Source organism: Dermacentor andersoni, chromosome 9, assembly GCF_023375885.2.
Source record: "Dermacentor andersoni chromosome 9, qqDerAnde1_hic_scaffold, whole genome shotgun sequence".
NCBI classification, from domain to species: domain Eukaryota; kingdom Metazoa; phylum Arthropoda; class Arachnida; order Ixodida; family Ixodidae; genus Dermacentor; species Dermacentor andersoni.
Window position 1 is genome coordinate 136695629 of NC_092822.1, and position 27619 is coordinate 136723247.

The 27619-nt window shown below is 45.4% G+C and overlaps 1 protein-coding gene and 1 long non-coding RNA gene across 3 annotated transcripts in view; one reads left to right on the forward strand and one right to left on the reverse strand.

Annotated features, from left to right (window-relative positions):
• Positions 1-6658: 6658 nt before the first annotated feature.
• LOC140213268 (uncharacterized) lies at positions 6659-9342 on the reverse strand. 2 transcript variants are annotated; one of them, XR_011890227.1, is made up of 3 exons: positions 9165-9324; positions 7104-9033; positions 6659-7039 (listed from the first exon to the last, which is right to left on the reverse strand). It is a non-coding gene; the product is annotated as an uncharacterized lncRNA (long non-coding RNA). The 2 variants fall into 2 exon arrangements; XR_011890226.1 differs by having other exon boundaries at positions 7104-9342.
• A 1425-nt stretch (positions 9343-10767) lies between these two features.
• egl (Egl_like_exo domain-containing protein) overlaps positions 10768-27619 on the forward strand; it is a 255341-nt gene continuing 238489 nt past the window's right edge. The window contains exon 1 of the mRNA XM_050177263.3: positions 10768-11756. Within this exon, the coding sequence (XP_050033220.1) occupies positions 11344-11756 (413 nt within the window). The 5' untranslated portion in view covers positions 10768-11343. The remainder of the gene's footprint in view (positions 11757-27619) is intronic.

Genomic DNA, 27619 nt, shown 5'->3' on the forward strand with positions numbered 1-27619 from the left:
AAATTCATTTTAGTCTGTTTCCAGCTGTGCGGAATTTGCTTATTTGTTATGACTGCCTCCAATGGCTGCCTATCAGCGTTTCCTTGCTTCTTGGGCCAAGTTCATTAATTAACTTGATTGGAACTTCGTCTATCCCCGCGGACGTGCATTTTGGAACATTTGCCTCCGCCTTTTTCCAGTTAAGATTGGTCAATTCTAAGCTGTTTGCTATTATGCTATTCTGTGTTGCTCCCTCACTTGGGGCGATTACCCTATCGTCTTTCCTAAATGACTCTGCTATAACTGAACCAATGTAGTTCACAGCCTCATCTCCCTCTAAACAATTTCCTTCGGCATCGTGGATCTGTTCCTCTTTTCTGTGATTAGCTTTACCCAGCCAGCTTATATGGTTCCAGAATTTTCTTGACCCCCCTTTAGTTGCATCGCGAGCTTCAGCCGCTGACGTGTAAATGTCAGCGCGCGCCCCCTCGCGGCTCCCCTGTGGGCGGCTTCACTGCGTCTCGTAGGAGCTGCGTGCTGGTCGCCACACTTCTCCATTCTAGCCACTGTAGTGTTGGTAAACTGAAAGCATATTTAGCGCCTGCAAACAAGGACGGAAGGGAGACGACACCACAATGCGCTAACTTCAACAACTTGATTTTCAGGAAATACACCTATACAACCCATGCACAGTGGCGCCACCTTATCCAAGTCTTACTCGTCCAAAAAAGCCGTCTCTTTATCTAACAAGTCGACTGAAGGGGCACTAACACACGTGTCACTATTCCGCCAGATAGCCTGAGCCTCAATAATCTCTCGCACGTCTTTATCTTTGTGCTTCGCAAGAACCCAGCAGGATCCATACACCGGCGCACAGCCGCATTCCTGACAGTGGGTCTACAGATGACCGTATTGCTTATTTATCACATTTTGGCAGTGTTCCCGTAATCGGTCATTAAGACATCTCCCTGTCTGTCCGATGTATTTTTTTCCCACAGGACAGCGGAAGCTCACATACAACAGCTTCTACGCATCCCACTGGCGCTTTTCGATGATTCGTAGAGCATCCGGCAGCTGGCTTACGGTACGGACTAAGGTCTGCCTTTGCAAAGCGTCTTTGTAAGAAGGCAGACCTTAGTCAGTTGATTCGTGAAATTGACAACGCGAAGTCTGGTTGCCTTCAAATTATGTTTAGTGCGAAGACGCACAAACCCGATTACCGATTAAGGGTAATAGTTTCAGAAACAGGGTCATGGCAGAAAAAGTTCGCTCTTTTCTTGCAAAATAAGCTCCGCATTCTTAATATTGACGACCCATTTTTGGTTAGGAGCTCTGCAGAAATCGTAGATTTCCTGAAAGAAAATTCTGACAAAAGCTTATCAGCTTGCTCCTTTGACATAAAGGACTTGTACTACTCCTTGCCTCAAAAGAAACTAATAACTTGTGTAGAAGAGTGCATAGACGAGTATGGCGTGGTTTCGTTCCAAAATTCAGCCGGTTTGTCCGTTCAGGACTTTTTAGATATGCTTAGTTGCTACCTTCACTCTACATATGCAGCATGGAATGACGACATATTCAAAAGCAAGGGGTTTGCATCGGTTCATGTTTGGCGCCCATAATAAGTGAAATTTTTCTAGCTCACCATAACAGGAACCTGTCCCGTACCTTGTCGGAGCACAGGGTGGTTAAAGTTGTCAGATACGTTGACGACTATCTCGTTCTTTTTGAACCAGACGCACGTTTTACAGTAGGCAAGCTTTACGAAGTTTTTTCTGCAGGCCTTAGCCCACTTACTCTCACGATTGAAGAGCCCACCAATAACGTGCTGTGTTTCCTAGATATTCAGCTCGAGTTCATGGAACGGCACACGTGTTGGGAGTATAAACCTAGAGCTAATGAGCCCCTGTTCTCGTATCGGTCAGCCCACTCGAAGCTCGTCAAGAGGAGCATTGCCAACGCTCTAAAGAAGTCTTGCCACCATAAGATCTATGCGGGTCTTATGGATCAATCGGGAAGGTTATCAGCAGCAGAGTTTCCGGAATCAGTGCAAGTTTCGGTCGTCGAGGGGCTGCTAAAAAAGGGCAGGTCAGATAGCACAACTCGGGACACGGCAAATCAAGGGACGGAACGTAGAAGGAAGGTAGCGGTAGTGCCCTACCTGCATAGAACGGCACATAAACTTAAGAAAATGGCTAGCCGGGTGGACACAAAAGTGGTCTTTTCCGCACCAGAAAAGCTGGCATAAATATCTCGATTAACGGACCCGTACCGTAAGCCAGCTGCCGGATACTCTACGAATCATCGAAAAGCGCCAGTAATGCGTAGAAGCTGTTGTATATGAGCTTCCGCTGTCCTGTAGGAAAAAATACATCGGACAGACAGGGAGATGTCTTAATGAACGATTACGGGAACATTGCCAAAATGTGAAAAATTCCTGACAGTCGGTCATCTGTCGACCGACTGTCAGGAATGCGGCTGTGCGCCGGTGTATGGATCCTGCCGGGTTCTTGCGAAACACAAAGGTAAAGACGGGCGAGAGATTATTGAGGCTCAGGCTATCTGGCGGAATAGTGACACGTGTGTTAGTGCCCCTTCAGTCGACTTGTTAGATAAAGAGACGGCTTTTTTGGACGAGTAAGACTTGGATAAGGTGGCGCCACTGTGCATGGGTTGTATAGGTGTATTTCCTGAAAATCAAGTTGTTGAAGTTAGCGCATTGTGGTGTCGTCTCCCTTCCGTCCTTGTTTGCTGGCGCTAAATATGCTTACTTTCAACCGACCAATGAACACGAGGATGAGTATCCTGTAGATACGGCCTCCGCTTCCTGATGACCTAGGGTTCAAAGATAACAATAGTCGTGTAAATAAATTTGCGGTGGAAATTAGCAAAAAGCGATTTTAAGTTTGGTGGCTTAAAAGCAGAGAGGTCACATAAGGTTAAAAGTGTAGGAAAAAGTATTTAAAGAAAATGGCTAATTTTATTAGTTTACAACACAGTTAAACAAAAATAAAAAGCTAAGCATGGTGGCAACTGCCATCACCCCGTTTCAAAGGGGACGCTGCTACCTTCCATCCCTCCATCCAGCCACATCGCTCAGAGGCCGCGGCAGCGGCGGTCTGCTGTAGCCACTGTGTCATTCCAGCCACTGCACTCAGGCAGCTTGGTGCTCTACTCTTCTTTATTTAGATTAGCTGCAGTCATAACGAAGCCATATCTGAGAAAAATACGATCGCATGTCCTCCGCACTTCATTATGCAAAAAAGAAGAGGTGAGGCTTGCAGACAGGACACAAGAGCATAGAAGTAGACAGCACGAACGCAGCTTCTCTACTCTTGTGTCCTGTCTGCACGCCACCTCTTCTTTTTTGCATAATGAATTCTTACCAACTAGCTCAGCTTTCTGTCGTTCTAAGCTCCGCACTTTGCTTTGCGCTGTTGCGAAAGACGGTCCAAAATGCATGTACAGCTGCCCATTCCGTACATGCGTCTGGTGCCGTCGATTCTCCAGCGGAGGCCCCGCGATCGCAGTTTCACATGTTTACACGAATAAACAGAGAGCCTATTAGTGCGGAGATCTCAGTTTATTCAGTCGACAAGCGACACTGGTCTATCAAATGGCGCCTTGTTTGACTCATGTGTGAAACCGTAATTTGTAATGACCGCCGCATTATCTCCTAAATAATACGGCGAAAATGACCTTATTTTAACTGCCTTCGTGCCCTTCTGACCATCTTGCTCCTCGTTCACCCGTGAGCTCTGAGTTAGCTAATCGGTTCACCTTGTGAGATGACCCGCATTACTGGAGATTCAAAATTAATGGCATGCTGGTGTTGACTGCTAATTCCTAACAAGCAGGCACCATAGCACTGTCTATAAAAAGCAAAAATAACTGAGATCCACACAAGGTTTTTAATTTTTATCAATTTCATTCAGCAAGTTAGGATTAGGCGAAGTGAGCATCCGCATTGTAATGTTGGTTATGTAGTGCGGCGCATCTTCATATGTTTTCTTTTTCACGCGTTGGTATTGTTGCTTTGTTCAAAGATGTGATGTAGAAGTGAAGTCGTGTCAAGATAAAAAAACTTCACTACATTGCTTGACAGTGCTTCTTTGTGGGCATCACAACCGATGGAAGGCACATGTTGCATACAATGCAATATATCGGTGACGCTCTCTTTGGACCTTCTTCCAACTCAACCACATTGTGAAGCTATCCTCCAAAGCTTCCACGAACGAAAAAAGTTGTCTTGAGGGATACAGAAGCCCTCCTTTATCACTAAACTGGGTGCAAAATGAGAGAGCTTCATCTGAATTCTCAACCGATGTCAGCAGTTGCTCAAAGCCGTCCCGACATTTCGTTGTTAGTATTTTCCGTCTGGCCACAAGCCAGCCAAACAAAATACCAGCCTTGCATCACTATGCTTCTCCAGATAAGGATGATCGGTGCACATGGATGATGTTTCAAGCGCGCTGGATGCTTCATCAATTCTTCCTGCACCAATCAAGTTGTCCACTTGGTTGGCTGCCTCAGCTGGTCCGACAAATGACACGATTGTGCCGCCTGAGCAGTTGCCTGTGTCTAGAGCTTTTACTAAATAATTGAAGCTCAGACAGTTAAGAGCAGTAGGAACTGTGCTAAGGTTGGATGATCATTCATCATCATGAGCATCATCAGCCTGGTTACGCTTACTGCAGGGCAAAGGCCTCTCCAATACTTCTCCAGCTACCCCGGTCATGTGCTAATTGTGGCGATATTGTCCCTGCAAACTATTTAATTTCATCCAACCACCTAACTTTCTGCCGCCCCCTGCTACACTTCCCTTCCCTTGGAATCCAGTCCGTAACCCTTAATAACCATCGGTTATCTTCCCTCCTGTTCTGCCCATGCCCATTTCTTTTTCTTAATTTCAACTAAGATGTCATTAACTCGCGTTTGTTCTCTCAACCAATCTGCTCTCTTCTTATCCCTTAACGTTACGCCCATTATTCTTTCCATAGCTCGTTGCGTCGTCCTCAATTTAAGTAGAACTCCTTTCGTAAGCCTCCAGGTTTCTGCCCCGTACGTGGGTACTGGTAAGACACAACTGTTATACACTTTTCTCTTGAGGTATAATGGCAACCTGCTGTTCATGATCTATGAATGCCTGCCAAACGCACCGCATCTCATTTTTATTCTTCTGATTATTTCATGATCATTGCATCCCGAAAACTGGCGAATTATGCCAAACAACATCTCTATGGCATCCTGGCTCAGGCGGGAAGTTAGCAAATATTGGTAACCTACTTGCTCCGTTAAGTATCTTAAAAGCTCAACGTTCCTTGCAGGGTTACTCTTAAACTTTCTGCTGTGCTTGAAGACAAAAAATCTGCTTTTCAGGGGACTGTATTCGCTTCCCATTTGTTGATGTAAAGTAGGGAATCCCTCAGGACCTGTTCTTCTGGTGAATTCGGTGTGAGGGCACTGGATGGAAGTCTCGATGTCATGATGGCAATTACCTTCTGCATATATAAATCCAATGAAATGTTCCGTCTGATTCCGGGTGTGCCAAGGTGTGCCAGGAGTGTCACTCTTCGAGTTTACGAACTCGAAGCAGTGGTCAGATTCCTCGTTGGCGTTCCGTAATTCTCTTCGCACGGGCGTGGTATGTTGCAAAAGCCGCTTTCGCGATCTATCGTCGCGACAATATATCGGTGTTTTTTTTTTATTATTATGAGTACTGATCCAGCTGTAGGGCACATGTAGCCGACAAACGGAAGTCTCAGGAGAGCACCTGAGATTATAATAAAGCAGGCGGCACAGGAACTCCAGGGCACCCAAGGGACAGTGGGGGGATCAAAGCTCGAAGCAGAACGGTACGTAGGTTGGGGCCGCCGAGGCAGGTGTGTGCCAGGGAGTGTTCGCACGGACAGCTCCCCTGGCACGCGCAGCAGTGCCTCGCAAGGTCGAGATACTTTAAAGGCACCTGCGCCCATGATCTTTCTTTTGCCTCGGTGCAGTTAGCACGATTAATGAGAATAATATGGAGGGCATCCGGTGCAGTCGCGAATGCGTCATGGCAAATGTAGCTCGCGTCGCCTGGCGTGTGTATCAATATCAAAGTTGGTTGTATGAATTTTATGCATAATACGCTTTGTTACGGTACCTTCACGGAATGGGTCTAGAGGACGGTTTTGGTACATTTTTTCGTACCGCCATAATCCTATACCCCCCACTACAAACACACACACATACCCCCCCCCTTTTTTATCTATCTATACAATTCCTTGCCATGACGGATCATAGCCTCCCTTATTTTTAAAAAATAGAGGAGGCTATGGACGGATTGACCAGTTCAAGTTGTGAACTTGTCAGTAACTGTCATAGGAATCACTGTAATAAACACAATTCCACGATCGGATTGTTTACTTTCATATTTTGTTGTAACACTGAGGACTACATAGAACCTTATTTTGTATATGTGAGAAAAGTATGTGCGTATCACGAGCTTAAGCCAATGTGCGATACACTGACAAAGCAGCTGCTACAACATGAACTGCATTGAGGGCCACACAGCACATACGTAATTAAAGGTGCAAAATATAGGGGGAAGCTTCAAAATACGCTCTGTAGCACTGCAAAGTATAACATATATTGTATGTGTACAATAAATGTTCAAAAAAAAAAAAACAATGCATCAATGTCCCATTTGCCTTAAAGTTTATTATCAAGTTCAAGTTACTGAAGTTTATTATGAGCATATGTACAACAGGAATCTACTGACACACCCGCAGTCAAGGTGGCTGTTCGAGATGAGCTGGCTGCCTCAGTGTAAGAAAAAGAAATTGGGTGAATGTCGACACCAGTGCCACTGCTTCTTGCCTCTGACCTGCACGTGCCTCCGCGGCATCTTTGTGCACAAGTGTGCTGGCGTGGCGAGGCGTAGGAGTCATCCAAGAGAAAGAGTATCGTTTACATGAAGAAGTGGCTATTTACATTGCCTGTCGCTTTCCCTCAAATGTTTCCTTGGCGACTAGGGTGACACTCCCGCAGTCAAGGTGCCTGTTCGAGGTGTGCTGGCTGCCTAAACGAAAGAAAAAGAAATTAGATGAATGTCGATACCAGTGCTATTGCTTCTTGCCTCTTACCTGCATTTGCCTCCACAGCCTCTTGGCTTGCGGAGTCTGTATGAGGGAGCTGCTGTGGCTAGGCGTAGGCATTGTCTAAGCAAAAAGAAAAGGCCATTCAAATGGGGAATTATAGAAATAAATGCTGTTATGTCTCCTCCTTGCACTCTTCTTGCCTAAAAGTTTTCAAACATAGTGTCCAGTACACACCAGCACTTTGACTGCTTCTGCTTTTTACCTGCAGGTGTTGCTGCGAGATCCTTAGTATGGCTGCGTGCAGCATTGTAACACTTGGTGGAGGCATTTGAAATGGTAGGCAAAAATATAAAGAATCATCCTTGTCTGCATGAATGCTTTCAATTTCTAAATGCAGTAGTAACTATCACTATTAGTGCAAGGCCCCCCACATCTATGCGGCAAGTGCCATAGCTCGAAACTGAATTTTTCCTTTAGTGTTTCACAAGGTGTCTGATATGTCCACATTAGACGTGATCCGTTTCTTATTATTTATCCCAGTGTGGAGAGAGCATCAATAAATAGTTTTTTTTTATTTTTGCATGGCTTGCTTTTTGGTTTGCTTCTGAATTTATCAAACAGCAGTCTCATGATGCTAAAGTGACTCATGATCTGACAGTCATCAGCTTTAGTTTTTCAGAAAAACAACGCATTTCCTGACCCATTGTGTGCTATCCCATTACTCGCATAATTTCTCAGAGTATTCTACCTATACTGACTTGCTTGATTTCCACTAAAGAATCTTGCATCTTCAAATACCATTCTTTCCTTAAAATCATTCGACACTTCTCATAATTTCTGTACCTTGGGCTTCTGATACTCTGTATTCACCATTTTTGCTTGTTTCTGACTAGAAATGTCTTCTTTAATTTCGAGCTTAAATTTTACCTTTGGAACACACGGAAGGGCTTGCCATTGCATATCTGCATAAAAGGGAAACATGTTTCATGCGAAATCCAATTGATGAATGCAGCTTGCAGTGTGATATGACTGAATGATCCATAAAAGTAACTCATCTCACTTGGTAAATGTAAATTAAAGCACTTATTAGTGTGATGTACAAGATACATTACACTAACGTGGTGGGTTCTCTTGCTTATACAGCAAAAGAATCGGTGCGCGAGAAAAAAATTATTTTTGCATACCCCTTGCACACACTGATTTAAGGAAAATGAGCTGGAGCTGTCCACATAACTTATTTTACCTGCGAGTATGGTCAACAAGAATGTGTCCCAGCTGCTTAGTGGTATTTGAGATTATGTCAGTATTGCATATGTGCCTGTTGTCTAAAATAACTGAATTTTGAAAATGCTCGCAGGGATCCGATGTGCATATCTGCAGTTTATGGATACATGTAAAAGACTCAGCATCAAGTGCAAGTGAACGGACCTACAGGCCCGAAGTCGATCATGCAAATAGATTCGCTGCACAAATTTGTGACCAAAAAAGATATTCCACATGAAATGGCATGCAAGGAAGTGTTGAAAATATTGCACAGTTAATAAGACGCCTACGCTATTAATATGTGGGTTGATACACTCGTTATGCAAAACGGAGGTGAGGCGTGCAGACAGGACATACGAATAGAGTATTTACAAGCAAACATGCAACACGAGCGCCGCCCAGTTCTCTACTCTTGTGTCCTGTCTGCACGCCTCACCTCTGTTTTGCATAATGAATCCTTACCAACTAGCTCAGCTTTCTGTCGTTCTAAGTCTCGATGCACTCGATTTCGTCCGCATTAGGCACTCGCCTCTTGATTGCTTCGTGGCACAGAAATACTCGGCATCAGGCTGTTTTTCTGCTGTGGCCTTTGTAGAAGCATGATTGTTCAAAGTGCAACAATTAAACAGATTCTTTGAGTTGCTTGTGTCTTCGCCAGTACAATTCCGGTGCGCTGGTCCGCCTGTCCAGCAATTTCCTACTGAAGGGAAACCTGCAAATAAAAACGCCGCTCCGCATGTAGAAAAATGCTCTACTGTGACGCTTCTCAAACGATTGTGATGCCCCACAAGAGCTGGCTACTCGCGTGATATTCTCAACAAGGAGATACATTCGTTTACTTACATGTGAAGGTATATGCCTGGGCACTTCGGGGCTTCGGTGGCACAGAAGGCACGAGTGTGCCATAGCGTCCGATGTCGACGCGCGATCGCATGTCAAACCTAAACTGTACGAAACTACTACGCATCCAAAAAACAGATTCGAAACCGAAATTCGCGTCATCCTTTATTAACTGAATGCGTAGTTCGTGATTTACATAAGTCACGGACTTAGTGATCGCTTTCTGTAAACTTAATATTAACCCACCACCTTCATAAAGCCTCAGGTATGCGTTTTTAGATGACAAAGCATACGGTGACCTGTACTTGTTTTCAGCTCTTTCAACGGTAATTGCGCTGGCCACATTGACCAGTAGCAATAGGGCGGCGCCCATAGAGAAACTCTATGGCGGCGCCCTAGAGGTTCCCACTTTTCCGGCCCAGCTTTTCCTCTAGAGTTGTTGTACTAACTGTATGTACCACAGCACCACAGCGCAGCAGCGCCAGATTTCCCTCTCGTTAATGTAGTGACCACGACCTACTGGAACTCCAGACCTGCACAGATATCCGCATTCTATGGGAGCAGCTTGCGCCCACTTTCGTTCAACCGACGGCCGTAGGTGGCGCTTTTATAACCTGTTCGTCTGCTACGCGGTGGGTGGCTGTGCGGCGTTGTAATTAGTACGGCAGCTGTTGTGTTGTGACGACCTGCTTCTCTAGTTGATGATTTTTGCTAACACAGTGACAGTGATGTCACAAGGCTTTGATCGGTCACTTGGCACCAAAAGTTGACTGCCGAACCTAAAAAATGTCGGAGCGCGTAGTGGGCTGCTCTCTAAAATAGCGTCAAATAGCTGCTCTTATTGCCTTTTTCAAGCAGATTATTATAAGTCACATTGTGTATAGAGTTCGCAACGTACACATCAGTTTCATTGTACACGTTGTAAAATTCACGTCTGCGCTCTTTAGAAACTTGAAGCCACCGTAATGTTCGACGACAGAACGATTACCACTCATTTTAACTCTTAAAGGTTGTCTGTGAATGCGTCGCGAGTTCAAAAAGTGAATTACGTACATAGCTTCACTGCGTACGTATCTTAAGCACCACCGTTATGCTGCCGCCGTGCCATGCAGAAAAGCTAGCTTTACAGTTTGAAAAGAGTTCGGTGACACGATTTTTAAGGCCTGCAGTGCAGCACGTTTTAAAGCACTGGGATCGCTTAATTTTTTGCAAGCTTTCTGCTGAGCTAGACATCCAACGATATTATAAACAAGATATGCTCACCTTCCCTTGAAACAGAATCGATCAGCCTATTGCACATATCGGGCGGAGGACTTACTCGTGAATACCTTTACTATACTTTTACCAGATCATCTGCCTTTCACTACGGCGCACAGCAGTAAATCCTAATGTCATCTACGACATTAGGCTGTCTGTAATCAACGAAAAAAAGCTAGATTATTATGAATCTTTTAAAACAATTTTCCAGTCTCTTAATTAAGGAGGCTAGGAAAGGGAAATTTATGCCGTCGATCTAGCATCGCAGCGGCTACATATGCTCGTTGTTTACATTTCTTGCACCGCTCCTCCTCTTCTAGTTTCACTATTCAAACGCAAAGCATTCGCAAATGTGTCTTCTTTTTCATATTTGTGAATTTATTCATTTACCGCCAATACAAGCGCTTTGTGCCTGCCGAAATGGCAAGACAAGCGCTGAACAGATCGCAAAAGCAGACGACAGCAAACAGACCATAACTAGCGCCACTCTGCTCGTACGTTCTTTCCCTAGCGGCAAAAGGGGCGAACTAGACGAGGCGTGCTGGAGGAGGGAGATCTGTGCAGGTCTGGAGTTCAGTAGGTCGTGGTAGTGAGAGACTCAATGCTCGCGCCCGCTCTTACTCGCGCCTGCGCACAAACGACTGGCGAACCCTCAAATAAATGTCTCGTACATTTTCCTTGCTCTATCATCATCATCACGCCAAAGTGTCACGTGCAAGATGGCGACGCCTTGAGTATGTGGTGCTTCCTCAGCTGATTCAGACTTGCAAATTTGGACCCCGAAACTGAAAAGAAGTAACCAAGTAAGAACGCTTTCCAATCCCCGCCAAATTTATCAGCTGATGCAAGCACCCTGGCCTCCCCTCGCCATGTCATCGTAGCGCTCTTCCTTCGCTCGCCAACGAGCGACGCTGAAGTAGCGGCGATGGACAGCAAAGACTACGACCACACGAAAAACATGACGCTCATGTTCTTCCTCGACCGACTGATGGATAAGGGTCAGCCGCGGACCCTGCACGACTTGTCTTGCCAGTTCGGCACCAAAGGGTTCACCAAGGAGATGCGCCAGATCGCCGGCGGCAGCCAGTCGGGCCTGCGCAAGTTCCTGCAGCAGTACCCGTTCCTCTTCACCATCGATGGCGACCAGGTGTCGGTGACGAGCTTCGAAGGTGACAGTTCGGGAAGCTCGCCGCAGCGCGACTATGTGCAGGAAGCCATCGACTATTTTCGCGCCAAACTGGAGCAGTACGGCAATGCCGAGGTGCCCATCAAGTCGCTGCTGGGACACCGGTCGCAGGCGACGCCCGAGATCAGGCACGTTTCGGGCCAGCACGGAAGGTGGGTTGTGACACCGCGCTAACCTGCTGCTAACCATGCTGTCAGGGTTGCCCAAAGGATAATATGCGCATTTCATTCGAGGCCTATAACGACGAAGCTCAGCGCCGGGCTAAACAAATAGCTAAACGTTAAAAAGAAAAAAAAAAGAAAAAGAAAAGCGCGTGTTGCTCTCCACTAGTGGTCTTCCCGGAAAATGTAGCCGTCGTTGTCGTAAGAGAGGAGGTATGCCCTTCTCACCGTTTGCTCTGAAATGTGCTGCATTCCACGGCGCCGTCACATTTGAAACGGCCTCGTCTGGGCTGCGAATCCCTCGTGTCTACTTTTTTCACTCTTACCGTCTCCTTTAATTCAATCCTGTCTCGTGTTTTGCGCTTACACCTCGAGCGATTCAACCGTATGCGTATGCATTATTCGAGAAAAATGCGGTTCGCGCAGGACACCAGCAGAGAAAAAAAGTGCAAAAAAAAAAAAAAAAGGTGTGGGGAGAGGGGTTGAAGTACTAACGACACGCTTCGCGGCAGACGAGCCCACGCGAACGCCGCCTTATAAAAAGGCTCAACCAGAAACAGCAGTGGCAGCACACTGTGCCTCAGTCGCATTGTACCACCCTCTCTTGCATGTAACTGCGCAGTATTCTACAATGCAGCCTCAACCAGTTATTCTTTAGATTCTAGACCACATGTTTAACACTAAAGAGGTAAAAATTCAACTACAAGCTTTGTGATAAATGATAGTAAATCTCGAGTGGTAATAGGCACAATGTGCAAGCTCAAAACAAAAAAAAAAGGCAATATTTAGTTATGTTTTGTGAAAAGGCCAGGAACTCACATCTGTCGATTGGAATGTAAAAAGGCTCACATGCCAAGATATGCTTCTGCAGCTAGCGCAACTGTGTTGCCAAGGTATTAGGTAGAAGATTGGGCGACTTGGTGGCATGGCAGCTTTCCACAAATGAAGACTTAAGAACAGCAGGAAATGATGCTTTATTAATTATTTTATTTGAAAGATTTCAACATGAGACTTATACCAAACAGGCAAGAAAGCCACCACAAATATCAAGAAAGAATCCAGACAAGACAAATTATATCACAGGAATGCTTGAATTTCTTACCACTTTGCTTTTTGGCTACTGTTGACCTGGCAAGATATTTATACAGTACTAGCTAGCCTTTCACATGGTTAGAAAGGCAATAGATGATACAAAGTAATAAATGGATATACATAGGCTTCCCTTAATTTGACTTGGGTTAATTGTAACTATTCGGTTAACTTGATCCTGACTAAAAGTCCCAAGCACCACCCATAATAATTAATAACTTATTTATTGTTTTATTATTTATTATACACTCAGGGTTAATGGCATTACCGAAGATAATGGGGAAAAATATCAGCACAAGCTGTGCATTAAAGAAAGCATCAACAACACAACCAAGTACTACTATGATGTACAATTTTAGCAAATCAAAGACTAAGTTACATAATTCATAGTTTGTTCTTACTAGAATAAATTTAAATGGTGCTTATGAAAGCATTGAAAATAAAACATTGCGTTAGGTTTCACTTATGGTGGCAACAGCCCTCTATACATTACTATGGGCACCTATTGTTCACCTGAGTTACTATCATTCACCCGAGTTCAGTTACATCGTCAACGTCTCCAGTACAAGCGGATGACATAAATACACTACTTGCACCAGTCAATTTCAGTGGGCACGCGAACAGCGCTACTGGCTAGACTCTTAATCGTTTCCCCTTTGTGATGCAGGTTGGTGCACAATTATCGTTATACGCTATGCGGTCTAATTCCCTGTGTCTGCTACTGTTCCCGTCACCACGGGTATTGCGCTGAATGTTATGTGACTGCTTCTCTATGACTTTCACAATATTGTTACGGGGATGTTGTGAGTATACGAAAACTATATTTACAACATATATACAGGATGAGCAGAACAGCTAAGATGGCTGACCACCAACAACACGCAGCAGCCAGCGTCTCCGATCTTCTCCTTCCTCTCTCTTCTCTCATCCTTCTGTAACAGGACTCCCGGGTGGCGAAGCACTGTCTCGGCGCATGGCAGGCGAAGTATTGCGAGCGAAGTATGGTTGCAGCCACGAAACATGCACGACGTCGACAGGCGTCTGACTTGAGGATGCATCAAAGTGTAGCGGCGAAATCTCATAATTGACGTCGTTAATTTGGCATAGGACTTCATAAGGCCCTGTGTAGCGAGAGAGAAGCTTCTGGGAGAGGCCAACTTGACGATATGGTGACCAGAGGAGCACCCAAGCACCTGGTGCGAACTTAACATCACGATGGCAGCGGTCGTAACATTCTTTCTGTATATCTTCATCAGCCTGGTTACACCCACTGCAGGGCAAAGGCCTCTCCCATACTTCTCCAACTACCCAGGTCATGTACTAATTGTGGCCATGTTGTCCCTGCAAACTTCTTAATCTCATCCACCCACCTAACTTTCTGCCGCCCCCTGCTACGCTTCCCTTCCCTTGGAATCTTGTCCGTAACCCTTAATGACCATCGGTTATCTTCCCTCCTCATTACATGTCCTGCCCATGCCCATTTTTTTTTCTTGATTTCAACTAAGATGTCATTAACGCGTTTGTTCCCTCACCCAATCTGCTCTTTTCTTATCTTAACGTTACACCTATCATTCTTTCCATAGCTCGTTGCGTCGTCCTCAAGTAGAACCCTTTTCGTAAGCCTCCAGGTTTCTGCCCCGTACGTGAGTACTGGTAAGACACAGCTGTTATAAACTTTTCTCTTGAGGAATAATGGCAACCTGCTGTTCATTATCTGAGAATGCCTGCCAAACACACCCCAGCCCATTCTTATTCTTCTGATTATTTCAATCTCATGATCCGGATCCGCAGTCACTAGCTGTCCTAAGTAGATTTATTCCCTTACCACTTCCAGTGCCTCACTACCTATCGTAAACTGCTGTTCTCTTCCGAGACTGTTAAACATTACTTTAGTTTTCTGCAGATTAATTCCACCCTTCGGCTTTGCCTCTCCAGGTCAGTGAGCATGCATTGCAGTTGGTCCCCTGAGTTACTAAGCAAGGCAATATCATCAGCGAATCGCAAGTTACTAAGGTATTCTCCATTAACTATTATCCCCAATTCTTCCCAATCCAGGTCTCTGAATACCTCCTGCAAACACGCTGTGAATAGCATTGGAGAGATCGTACCTTCCTGCCTGACACCTTTCTTTATTGGGATTTTGTTGCTTTCTTTATGGAGGACTACGGGGGCTGTGGAGCAGCTATAGATATCTTCCAGTATTTTTACATATGGCTCATCGACACCCTGATTCCGTAATGCCTCCATAACTGCTGAGGTTTCGACTGAATCAAACGCTTTTTCGTAATCAATGAGGGCTATATATTAGGGTTGGTTATATTCTGCACATTTTTCTATCACCTGATTGATAGTGTGAATATGGTCTATTGTTGAGTAGCCTTTACGGAATCCTGCCTTGTCCTTTGGTTGACAGAAGTCCAAGGTGCTCCTGATTCTATTTGCAATTACCTTAGTAAATACTCTGTAGGCAACGGACAGTAAGCTGATCGGTCTATAATTTTTCAAGTCTTTGGCGTCCCTTTTCTTATGGTTTAGGATTATGTTAGCGTTCTTCCAAGATTTAGGTACGTTCGAGGTCATGAGGCATTGTGTATATAGGGCGGCCAATCTTTCTAGGACAGTGTTCCCACCATCCTTCAACAAATCTGCTGTTACCTGATCCTCCCCAGCTGCCTTCCCCCTTTGCATAGCTCCCAAGGCGTTCTTTACTTCTTCCGGCGTTACTTGTGGGATTTCAAGTTCCTCTAGACTATTCTCTCTCACATTATCGTCGTGGGTGTTACTGGTACTGTATAAATCTCTATAGAACTCCTCAACCACTTGAACTATCTCATCCATATTAGTAATGATATTGCCGGCTTTGTCTCTTAACGCATACATCTGATTCTTGCCAATTCCTAGTTTCTTCTTCACTGCTTTTAGGCTTCCTCCGTTCCTGGAAGCATGTTCAATTCTATCCATATTATACTTCCTTATGTCAGCTGTCTTACGCTTGTTGATTAACTTCGAAAGTTCTGCCAGTTCTATTCTAGCTGTAGGGTTAGAGGCTTTCATACATTGACGTTTCTTGATCAGATCTTTGGTCTCCTGCGATAGCTTACTGGTCTCCTGTCTAACGGAGTGACCACCGACTTCTATTGCGCACTCCTTAATGATGCCCATAAGATTGTCGTTCATTGCTTCAACACTAAGGTCCTCTTCCTGAGTTAAAGCCAAATACCTGTCCTGTAGCTTGATCCGGAATTCCTCTAGTTTCCCTCTTATTGCTAACTCATTTATTGGCTTCTTATGTACCAGTTTCTTCCGTTCCCTCCTCAAGTCTAGGCTAATTCGAGTTCTTACCATGCTATGGTCACTGCAGCGCACCTTGCCGAGCACGTCTACATCTTGTATAATGCCAGGGTTCGCGCAGAGTATGAAGTCGATTTCATTTCTAGTCTCACCATTCGGGCTCCTCCACGTCCACTTTCGGCTAACCCGCTTGCGGAAAAAGGTATTCATTATCCGCATATTATTCTGTTCTGCAAACTCTACTAATAACTCTCCCCTGCTATTCCTAGAGCCTATGCCATATTCGCCCACTGACTTCTCTCCAGCCTGCTTCTTGCCTACCCTGGCATGGAAGTCGCCCATCAGTATAGTGTATTTTGTTTTGACATTACCCATCGCCGATTCCACGTCTTCATAAAAGCTTTCGACTTCCTGGTCATCATGACTGGATGCAGGGGCGAAGACCTGTACTACCTTCAATTTGTACCTCTTATTAAGTTTCACAACAAGACCTGCCACCCTCTCGTTAATGCTATAGAATTCCTGTATGTTACCAGCTATATCCTTATTAATCAGGAATCTGACTCCTAGTTCTCGTCTCTCCGCTAAGCCCCGGTAGCACAGTACGTGCCCGCTTTTTAGCACTGTATATGCTTCTTTTGTCCTCCTAACCTCACTGAGCCCTATTATATCCCATTTACTACCCTCTAATTCCTCCAATAACACTGCTAGACTCGCCTCACTAGATAACGTTCTAACGTTAAACGTTGCCGGGTTCAGATTCCAATGGCGGCCTGTCCGGAGCCAGGGATTCTTAGCACCCTCTGCAGCGTCGCAGGTCTGACCGCCGCCGTGGTCAGTTGCTTCGCAGCTGCTGGGGACTGAGGGCCCGGGTTTGATTGTTGTGTTCATATAGGAGGTTATGGCCAAGGTTGTGGCCAGGGTGGCCAATCCTGCTCTGGTGAGGGAGTGCGTTACCAGTTCAGGCCACCGCGATCAGGCCGCACTCCAGGCCTGTTTGTGCAATTTTCTCAACACACGGTGTTTTTCTTTTTTTTGTTTTTTTTTTTCGGTGGAGAATTGTGCGGCACCGGGATTCGAACCACGGTCCTCTTCCACGCGAGGCGGATACTCTACCGCCCGCGCAGGAGTTGTACGCCTCATTTAACCTTTAGTGGGGCCTTATTTGATCAATCAGGGTGGACCAATCTGAGCTCGATTATACCGCACGGATGGCACTCAACTAGAGAACCTGGTATTTATGACCTGCACCTGTGTGGCCGTATAATAGAGAAGATTTTTTTTTTTTTTTAGGAGGGTCTCTGTACAGTGATAAACTAAAAGAAAAGACATATTGAAAAGGGGGGAAGAAAGAAAAAGAAGGAAAACAAAAAAAAAAGGAGGATGCAGGTGATTTGAACTCATGACCCTTGGATGTTGCCCGGAAAGATAGCTCAGTCGGTTAGTCCGTCAGGCTCCAGGTTACTTTGAAGCGCCATAGCTCCTGTCTAGATCCTCATACTTACGTGGAAAGGGACTGATGTTGTCCGCGATGGTCGATTTTTGCTGATTCTGAGTGGTTGGAAGGCATACTTTCTCGGAAAATGGCCGCCCGTGGATAAGAGCAAACTCGAGCGGCTTTAGAGACTAGGAAAAGCTTGATCACGTGCTAGGCGAGGGCGTCACAGTTAGCGTGGGAAGCTAGCCCGATTAACTATCTCAAGGACTGCTGCTCACGAGGGTGAAATACCTTCGTGTAATTAGAATAATCCTAATAAGACTACTTTCGAAAAAGAGAACGGCCGAGAGGGCTGTACTACGAGTGCTATGACTGATGATTTTATCTCTCTCTCTCTCTCTCTCACTCTCTCTCTCTCTATATATATATATATATATATATATATATATATATATATACACATACATCTCATATATGGGATCAAATGCGAGCGCTGTTGCTACGTGTAGTAGTTAAGAGAACGAATTTAAGGGAGGACAAGAAGAAAGGAAATTTTCTGAGGCATAATTGCAGCGCCGTGGTTTTAAAGCACACCGGCGGTAGAGAAACGGAAGGAGGCATAAGCGTGCGTGGTCACGATACGCACACGACAAACTGCCTTAAAATATTTAGAGACTTGAGAGAAAGTTTCGTGAACAACCGATAACAAGGCAATCAGCACTCGAATACGATGAGAGAAATGATTGAGACGTGGAAAATTTCCTTGAACTAAGTATGGTTTGCGAGACAAATGCTTGGAATTATTGAACTTTTAGAAAGATGAGGAGAATATGCGCTCACCGAGAGGACAGCGTCCGCACGAGACCACACCAGGCATCTTACTGAGACATGGAGTGCTTTGTGGCTGGAACAAAGCCCCCTTGAGGCTAAAAACGAGATTGGGCAATTTGACGTGCCATGCAAGCGTGATCGACGACTTGACGAGCGTACTCAGTTGCAACACGTGGCACAGAAGGGAGGATGGTGTCAAACAGCAGTGTGGGGTTGTGACCATGCAAGAGATAAAAGGGTAAATATCCTGCAGTGTCATGTTGGGACGAGTTATATGCGAACGTAATGTAAGCCAGCGTGGCATCCCAGTCACGGGGATTGTTGGAGACGTACGTCGACAGCATCTCTGTGATTGTTCGGTTGAGACGTTCCGTAAGACCTTTCTGTGGGTGGTTGACGGTGGACAGCTTGTGCTCAGTGGCACAAGAGCAGAGGAGGTTGTTCACTACTCGAGACAAGAACAAGCGGCCGTCGTTTGTAAGTAACTGTCGAGGTACACCATGCTGGAGAATGACGTCGTGAAGGAGAAAATCGGCGGCGTCAGTTGCGCAACTAGTCAGCAACACCTTTGTTATCGCATAGCGTGTCGCGTAATCAGTAGCGACGGCAATCCATTTGTTCCCTCTAGTCGTTGTCGGAAAACGGCCAAGCAGGTGAAGGCCTACGCGACAGAACGGTTCAGAGGGAACTTCAATGGGATGGAGTCGTCCGACAGGTGGCAGGGGAGGTTTCTTCCGGCACTGACACAATTCGCAAATTGCGACATAGCGATGCATGGGGCAGTAGAGACCCGGCCAGAAGAACCGCCGTCGTACGCGGTCGTATGTACGCAAAACTCCCAAGGTGTCCCGCCGTCGGTGCATCGTGAAGTTGTTTGAGAGCGACGGGCCGCAGATGACGAGGAAGGACAAGCAGCAACTCGGGGCTGTCTGGGTTAATATTGCGGCTGTAGAGGATGCCGTCATGCAACACGAACATGCGGCACGTGCCGTAGGTGCTGCCAGATTGCACTCCGGCGATGATAGAGTATAAGGATGCGTCGCATTGTTCTTTAGCGCGCATGTCGGTCATATCACTCAAAACCATCACGCAGGTCACCGGATCATGCACAACAGGATCGGGAGGATCCACGGGGTGACGCGAGAGGCAGTCAGCGTCCTTGTGGAAGCATCCAGTCTTGTAATGGAAACTAAATGAAAATTCCTGAAGCCGCAAAGCCCAGCGACCAAGCCATCCAGTTGGGCTGGAGGGAAGACAGCCAGCATAGTGCGTGGTGGTCTGTGATGACCGAAAACATGCAGCCGTATAAATATGGCCTGAACTTGGCGACAGCCCAAACTAAAGCCAAGCACTCCCGCTCGGTGATGGAGTAATTTATCTCGGCAAGTGACAGCAGGTGGCTGGCATAAGCTATCACGCACTCCGTACCATTCTGGTGTTGGGCGAGAACAGCGCCGATGCCATAGCCATTTGCGTCAGTGTGGACTTCGGTCGGTGCACACGGATCAAAGTGGGCAAGTATGGGAAGGGTGGTCAGAAACCCGATGAGAGTGGTGAATGTGTGAGCCTGCTCCGGGCCCTGTAAGAATGGCGTGCTCTTCTTTAGAAGATCTGTCAAAGGCCGAGCAACGTCGGCGAAGTTTTTGACGAATCGGCAAAAGTATGAACACAGGCCGACGAAGCAGCGCACGTCAGGCAGAATGTGGCACAGCGAAACTGCGTACGGCGCGAACTTTTTTCGGATCTGGTCGGACACCGGATGCGTCAATGAGGTGTCCCAACATGGTGATCTGACGGTGCCCAAACTGACACTTTGTGGAGTTCATTTGAAGGCCGGCTTTTCGGAAGACGGCAAGAATTGCAGCAAGTCGGATAAGCTAGCTGCCGAATGTCGGAGAAAAAGCAATAACATCGTCAAGGTAACAGACAGGTGGTCCATTTGTCGCCCCGCAGAAGAGAGTCCATCATACATTAAAATGTCGCAGGAGCATTGCATAGGCCAAAGGGCATGACTTTGAACTGATATAAGCCATCCGGCGTGATGAAGGCCGTGTTCTCGTGGTCCATTTCATCAACTGAAGTATGCCAGTAGCTGGATCAAAGATCGATGAACGAGAAGTATTTAGCTCCGTGCAAGCAGTTCAAGGCGTCATCAATGCGTGGTAGTGGGTAGAGGTCTTTTCGCGTGATCTTGTTTAAGTGGCGATAGTCAACGCAAAAACGCCAGGTACCATCTTTCTTTTTCACAAGGACGACAGGCGAAGCCCAAGGACTGGCTGATGGTTCGATGCCCCCTTTGCGGAGCATTTTGTCCACTTCTAATTGGATGACTCGACGTTGAGCATGCAATACACGATAGGGACGCCGACGAATAGGATTCGTGTCTCCGGTGTTTATACAGTGGTGAACAACAGATGTTTGACCTAATGGCCTGTCGCCGAAATCAAGGATGTCACTGTACGATTCAAGGAGGAGTCGTATGTCCATGGCCTGTGCAGAGGTGAGGTCAAGTGCAATCATTTTCACGAATTCATCCATTAAGGAACCAGAACTGTCAGCTACAATTGGCGCTAATAAGCCAGTCTCGGCATTCAGACTCTCAATGTCATATTCGCAACCACTAGAAATGCCGGCCGAGAACATGCCGGCCAGAAGCACTTGAGTGCACAGGGTAAAATTAAGAAGTGGTAGAACGACGTCATTATTAGTAACCGTGACCAACGTATGCGAAAGAGCAACATTCCAGCTCAAAAGCACTTCGATGATAGGGTGAAGCACATATTCACCGTGAGGAACCTGTGGCTGAGTGGTCAAAGTGACGTAAGTAACTGCCTCGGGTGACAGGCGCACATCTTGAAGCGAGCACAAGCGTGGTGGGGTGTACTCGGAGCATCAGCGAGTTGAGGCAGTTCTAATTGAAAACGCCGATCGTGAAGTCGATGAGAGCAGAATGAGTGGATAAAATGTCCAATCCAAGGATAATGTCATGAGGGCAGTTGTCGATCACAGCAAAGAGAACAGAAGTAGGGCGGCCGGCTATAATTAAATGCGCAGTACGCATTCTAAGAACAACCAGCATGCCGTCATCGGCCACACGAAGCACTTGAGCAGCTGCTGGGGTGAGGACCTTCTTTAAACGTCTATGTAAGCTAGCACTCATCACAGATATGCGGGCTCCAGTGTCGACGAGCGCTTGGACAGGTACGTCGTCTACATTGACGCCAACTACACTTCTCCTTGTGGCACAGACAGAGGATTTGGTGCAGTAATCAGCAATGCAGCACCACCTCCGAGGGCTGCATTTCTTAGTTTTCCGAAAGGGTGTGACCTGAGGCCACAGGGGACGAAAGGCGACGTGGCTGCGGTGAACGGGAAGACGGGCAGCATGTTTGCGGTGAATTACTGGAATGAACAAAAGATTAGAAGTGCATGAAGAAAGAACAAGAACATTAAACCGGTACAAGGAACAACTCGTAAGAATGCAAAAATTACTTGAAGAGTTCACCACTAGAAATCAACTATTAGAATCTCGACTGAATCAACAAGAAGACCGGTCACTTTGTGACAATTTAATCATTTATGGTCTACTGGACACTAAGGAAACTTCGCAAGAAAGTGAACAGAAAATAGTTGCAACTTTTACCTCCGTTCTTGAATGCTTTTCTTCCAATTCATCGAGCGAGCACATCGAATTGTTGTTTTGCACCAAATAAATGTCGGCAATAATTATAAAGTTCATTTGTTTTAAAACCAAAGAAAGGCTTCTTTTGATGCTGAACCTGTTTAAACAAAAAGGCATGACTATAAGCGAAGACTTTTCGCCTGCTCCACACATCGCTAGAAAGAAGCTTTTCGATTTTGCCAGGCTTCTTCTGAACCTTTCAGGCTCCATAATGACAAGCTGTATCTGAATGGAAAGTGCAATTTTTTGAACTCTACTATTGAGTCTGTTCAAGAATGCGTGACAGATTGAGACAACACAGTCAACACTGACAATCATTCACCACATATGACAAGTGCATCATCGTAGGAAAACACGAGGGGTAGTGGCCGTCTACAGTCATCTTGCCCTCCGACATCTGTCCTGTTTAGCAACGTTCGCAGCATTCTTAATAAATACGACCCCTTATCATCTGCAATAGACTCATGCAACACCCAAATCGTCGCCTTAACTAAAACGTGGTCGCCACTTCATGTCAGTGATGTTGAACTTTTTTGTTGCACACAGAACTATATTTTATACCATTGTGATTGCACTGCGCACAGAGGAGGCTGTGTTCTCCTGGCTGTATCAAAAGGCATACCTTCACCTCCCATCAGCGTTATCGGGGCCCTAGAAACTGTCTGGGTTTCCGTAACCCTTGGTCATCAAAGCATAATAGCTGTGTTCTACCACCCACCCTCTACGTTATCTTTATTTGCCAATGAAATTCATGACACTGTTTACCATGTACGCAATCGCTTTCCTTCATCGCCCATAGTAGTCCTTGGTGACTTCAACTTTCCAGGCATTACGTGGAACAATGACCAACCCTCACTGTCGCCTTTTTCCCGACAAGCTGACGAGTTTTTAGAAGCATGCTCTGTTTTTTAGCTTTCACAAGTCGTTACCAATCCTACGCGATCCTCTGCCAATGTAGTAAATACACTTAATTCTAACCTTCCATCCTGACCTGATATCTTCAGTCACTCATTTACCTGGCATAAGCAATCATTCTTTTCTTCATTTCACTTTCAACTCAACTAGTCTCAAAAACACTAAACTATGGAACATTATACATGATTACAAAAAGGTTGACTTTGATGCAGTCAACAGAGAATTTACTTAATTTCTAGATGACTTCCTCCCTGATTTTGACAACTGTTCAGACCAAACTAATTGGAACTTGTTCATTGCTAATGTAAATAAACGAACTGACAAACACATACCCACTCACACAATTGTTTTAAATCCACAAGCGCCCTGGTACGGTCCCCCTATCAAGCGGCTTGCCAACCGAACGAAAAATGTTTTTCGCTTGACTAAAAGCTCACCCACCAAATCGAGGTGGGTTGCGTACAAATTAGCATTTGATACTTACATAACTGCATTAAGGGTTGCCAAGCATAAATTTTTGTCTACCACTCTTCCATCAATGCAACAAATAATGTTAAAAATGTTTGAGAACTATCAATCACCCATCAAGCAACCATATCGCCTTACTGACTCTTTAGGGTCCCTTCTTCCACGCGAGCAATATGCTACTCTCTTAGATACCTTTGTCAAAAACTTTTCCACCAAGTGTAAAAGTGTTCTGCTGGCCACACGTGAATATGACTATATACAAATGCCTCCAATTATTGTTGAAACATCTGGATAACTAATTAATTATCTCAATATTAACTCTTCTCCTGGCTATGAATCAATCAAGACAAAATTCCCCAAAAGTACTAATGTTATTAGTTCACTTATTTTTGGAAACCCTTTTTAGTAGTGCCTAGATATGTGAACACTACCTAAAGAATGGACGATCTGGAAGGTGATTCCCCTACATAAGTCAGGTAACTAAAATTCATCAAATAACTACCGTCCCATTTTGTTGACTAGTACGTGTTCTAAACTTCTTGAACATATTTTTTCTAACCTTGTTAAATTAATAATTAGTATAATTTATTTTTCACCCCAGCTCAGCATGGCTTTTGCAAAACTTTCTCATGTGAAACACAACTGGCTTCACTCACGAGCTACATCAAATTTTGCATCGTTCTTCTTTTTCCGACTGTATTTTCTTAGATTTCTCTAATGCGTTTGACAAAGTTTGCCAGACTTGTACAAATTAAATAAACTAAATCTAGATCCTAACCTTCTCACATGGATTAGGCTCTTTCTAACCACACTCAGTTTGTTACAATTAATGGTTTTGATTCTTCTTTCAGTGATGTACATTCTGCTACACCAAGGTTCAGTTCTGGGCCCTCTCCTTTTTCTCATTTATATTAACGACCTTCCTGCTACACAGTCTTCTAACGTACACTTGTTCGCTGATGACGGTGTTATTTCTCACGAAATAACCAATGAGACTGGCGTTGACATGTTCTAACTCGACCTTAACGCAATATCTAACTGGTGTAACTCGTGGTTATTGGAACTAAATATTAAAGATTGTAAAGCACTACATGTCTTTCGTCAACATACCATTTACCACCTAAACAGTGTTCTTTTAGAAACAGTTAACTCTTACAAGTACTTAGGTGTCCTTACAACTACAAACCTGTCATGGTCAATTCATACCGAATACATTATGAACAACGCTAACCATAAGTTAGGCTACTTGCGCCGTAACATTGCTGCTCACCTTCTAACCTAAAACACCTACTCTATAAAACTCTAATAGGTCCTAAATTAGAATACGCTACTTCTGTATTTCAGGTTATCCTGGCTAGAATAACCTGAAACCGGCCTTAGAACTTGTCCAAAATAACTCAGTTCGATATATCTTTTCTAATTATAATAGAACTGCGAGCATTTCTTCCATGAAACATAATGTGACGCACGTGACGCTCTTACGTGCATAGTGGGTTCACGCCTCAACAAACAGTATGCGGGGGCACCGAAGGGTGGTGAACGAGGAAGACGACGTGTGGCTGGCTAGCTGAATATCGACAGGCGCTCAGCTGATCAAGGCCATCGCATCTAACTCTACCCGGCTTCAAGGTAACGCCTTTTGTGGGCGTAACAGAGTGGTGGAGGTGCTGTCACTCAGCACTAAGCAGCGTCACGAAGTGGCGAATATCCTGCTAAAACATGCCCGACTGTTTGACATTTTCCAGCAAGAGGGGCGACCATTATTTCCTCCTTCTCGTATACACCATCGCATAGATACGGGATCTGCCCAACCGTTGCGACAGAAACCATACAGAGTCTCACTATCGAAACGCAAGGTGATCAATGACCAAGTCCACGAAATGCTAAATAAGAATGTAATCCAAGAATCCTGTAGTCTGTGGGCAGCTCCAGTGATTCTGGTTAGAAAGAAAGATGGTACATGGTGATTTTGTGTTGACTACCGCCGCCTCAACACCATCACTAAAAAGGACGTATATCCTCTTCCGCATATTGATGATGCTATCGACTGCCTCTCATCAGCGTCTTACTTTTCGTCTGTTGACTTGAGGTCGGGGTACTGGCAGATTCCTATGCACAAGGCAGACAAGGAGAAAACAGCATTTGTAACACCAGATGGACTTCTTGAATTTAATGTGATGCCGTTCGGGCTCTGTAATGCGCCTGCAACTTTCGAGCGCTTCATGGACAACATCCTGCGTGGTTTGAAGTGGGAAGTATGCATGTGCTATCTAGACGATGTAGTGATTTTTGGGCGCACATTCAGTGAGCACAACGCATGTCTCGATCTTGTGCTAGATTGCTTGGACAAAGCGGGTTTGGTGCTCAACTCGAAGAAGTGTCATTTTGGAGAGCGCCAAACACTCGTTCTGGGACACCTAGTGGATAAGGACGGTATACGACCTGATCCAGCGAAGACTGGTACGGTGGAAGCCTTTCAAGCAATGTCGCCATGTAAAAGAGCTACACAGTTTCCTAGGGCTTTGCTTGTACTTCCGCTGGTTTATCCGTGGATTTGCCAACATCGCGTATCCGCTGACATGCCTCCTCCAGAAGGGCGTTCCCTTTGAATGGACTCCTGAATGTGAAGCTAGTTTTCATGAGCTGAAGTCTCGTCTGACGTCACATCCCATTACACATGCCTAATCTTCACAAAATGCAATGCATGGTCACTGTGCGCAGACATTGCAATGGGGTCTGTCGAGCTGTTTTTTTATGTGAACGAAGCAATCAAATATATTTGTGTCAGTCAAACGGCAGCCAATGCAGCAATTGAACAGGTTCTCAGTGATTGGTTGCACATGTGCATGTGTGTTATCACGTGATAGTTCCTGTTATTTCATTTAGCAGTGAACGTTCCCACCGGTGCATTTAATTTGTTTTTCTAGTTGGAACTGGTTTTGTCAAGGTTTCCTTTGAAAGATGACACAACTCCATCTCTGATCAGGTAGATTATATGAAGAGGATGACATTACTCTTTTGACAAAATAAAATGTCCGTGTAGGTAATTTAAAAGATACACTAATAAACCTTTCAGATTTGAACATTTCGAAATTGAAATTGAGACCCAGTGAAGTCAAATCTGCCTAGTAGAAATCCTGAGAGCATAGCATAACTTTCGATATATCTGTCCCCAAAGTGTGCTAAAACAAGCATTGGCATTGCAGTTGTTATTATCCTGAACTTTTAGAAGGAGGCTTTTCTGAAACTTGACAGTAACACCAATATATTTTGAACTATATTTTTGAGATGAAGAGGTCAATACTTGTGCTAGTGTTACAATTTCTACTATAGCAGGCATGGCTTCACGCCTTAATTTCACAATTTCTACATTTGGAGAAAGTGCACAATTAGAAGACACATGAACTGCAAACACACATGAATTTGTAATGCCCACCGATGCCGCTACGTGCAGACGCTAAAGGTCGGCGCTCTTGGTCGGTACTGCAAAAGATGACGAAAGTAAAGTTGGGCGCCGCGTGCTCGCGGAGCAAGCATGGCATGCCCTAGTCTGTTCTGAGAGCCTGTTACGCTGATCCTCTTGTCTGCCACTCCACTGCCACCCTTTGGTTTGCGACATTGGTGACTCTGGATTTTGAAATGACTGACCCCAACAAGCTAATGCCCTCAGGCAACCTTATGCCTGACGCTACCTCGCACCCACAGGACGTTGCAGCTCTACAACTTTGCCTGCCCACTTTCTGGCACGAGGATCGACAGGTTTAGTTCACCCAGGTCGAAGCCTCCTTCGATCTGCACACCGCCTCAGAGACTTCTTGGTATTGCCACTTGCCAACCTGTCTCCTGAGGTTTCTCACGAAGTGGCGGACATCGTCACTGCACCTTTGGAGGATGCGCTGTACCAGCGACTGAAGCAGAGTATTTCAGACCACACCATGGCGTCTGAGAGCATGCGTCTCCAGCACCTGCTCACCTCGGAGGAGCTTGGAGATCGCCGCCCTTCCCAGCTGCTTAACAGCATGCAACTGCTCCTGGGCTCAAGTAATGTTGATGCAATCGGTACGCAGTTGAAGAAGATCTTCCTTCAGCACTTGCTGCAGTCCACCTGCCTTGGCTTGGCTGTTGCAGGAGACTTGACGC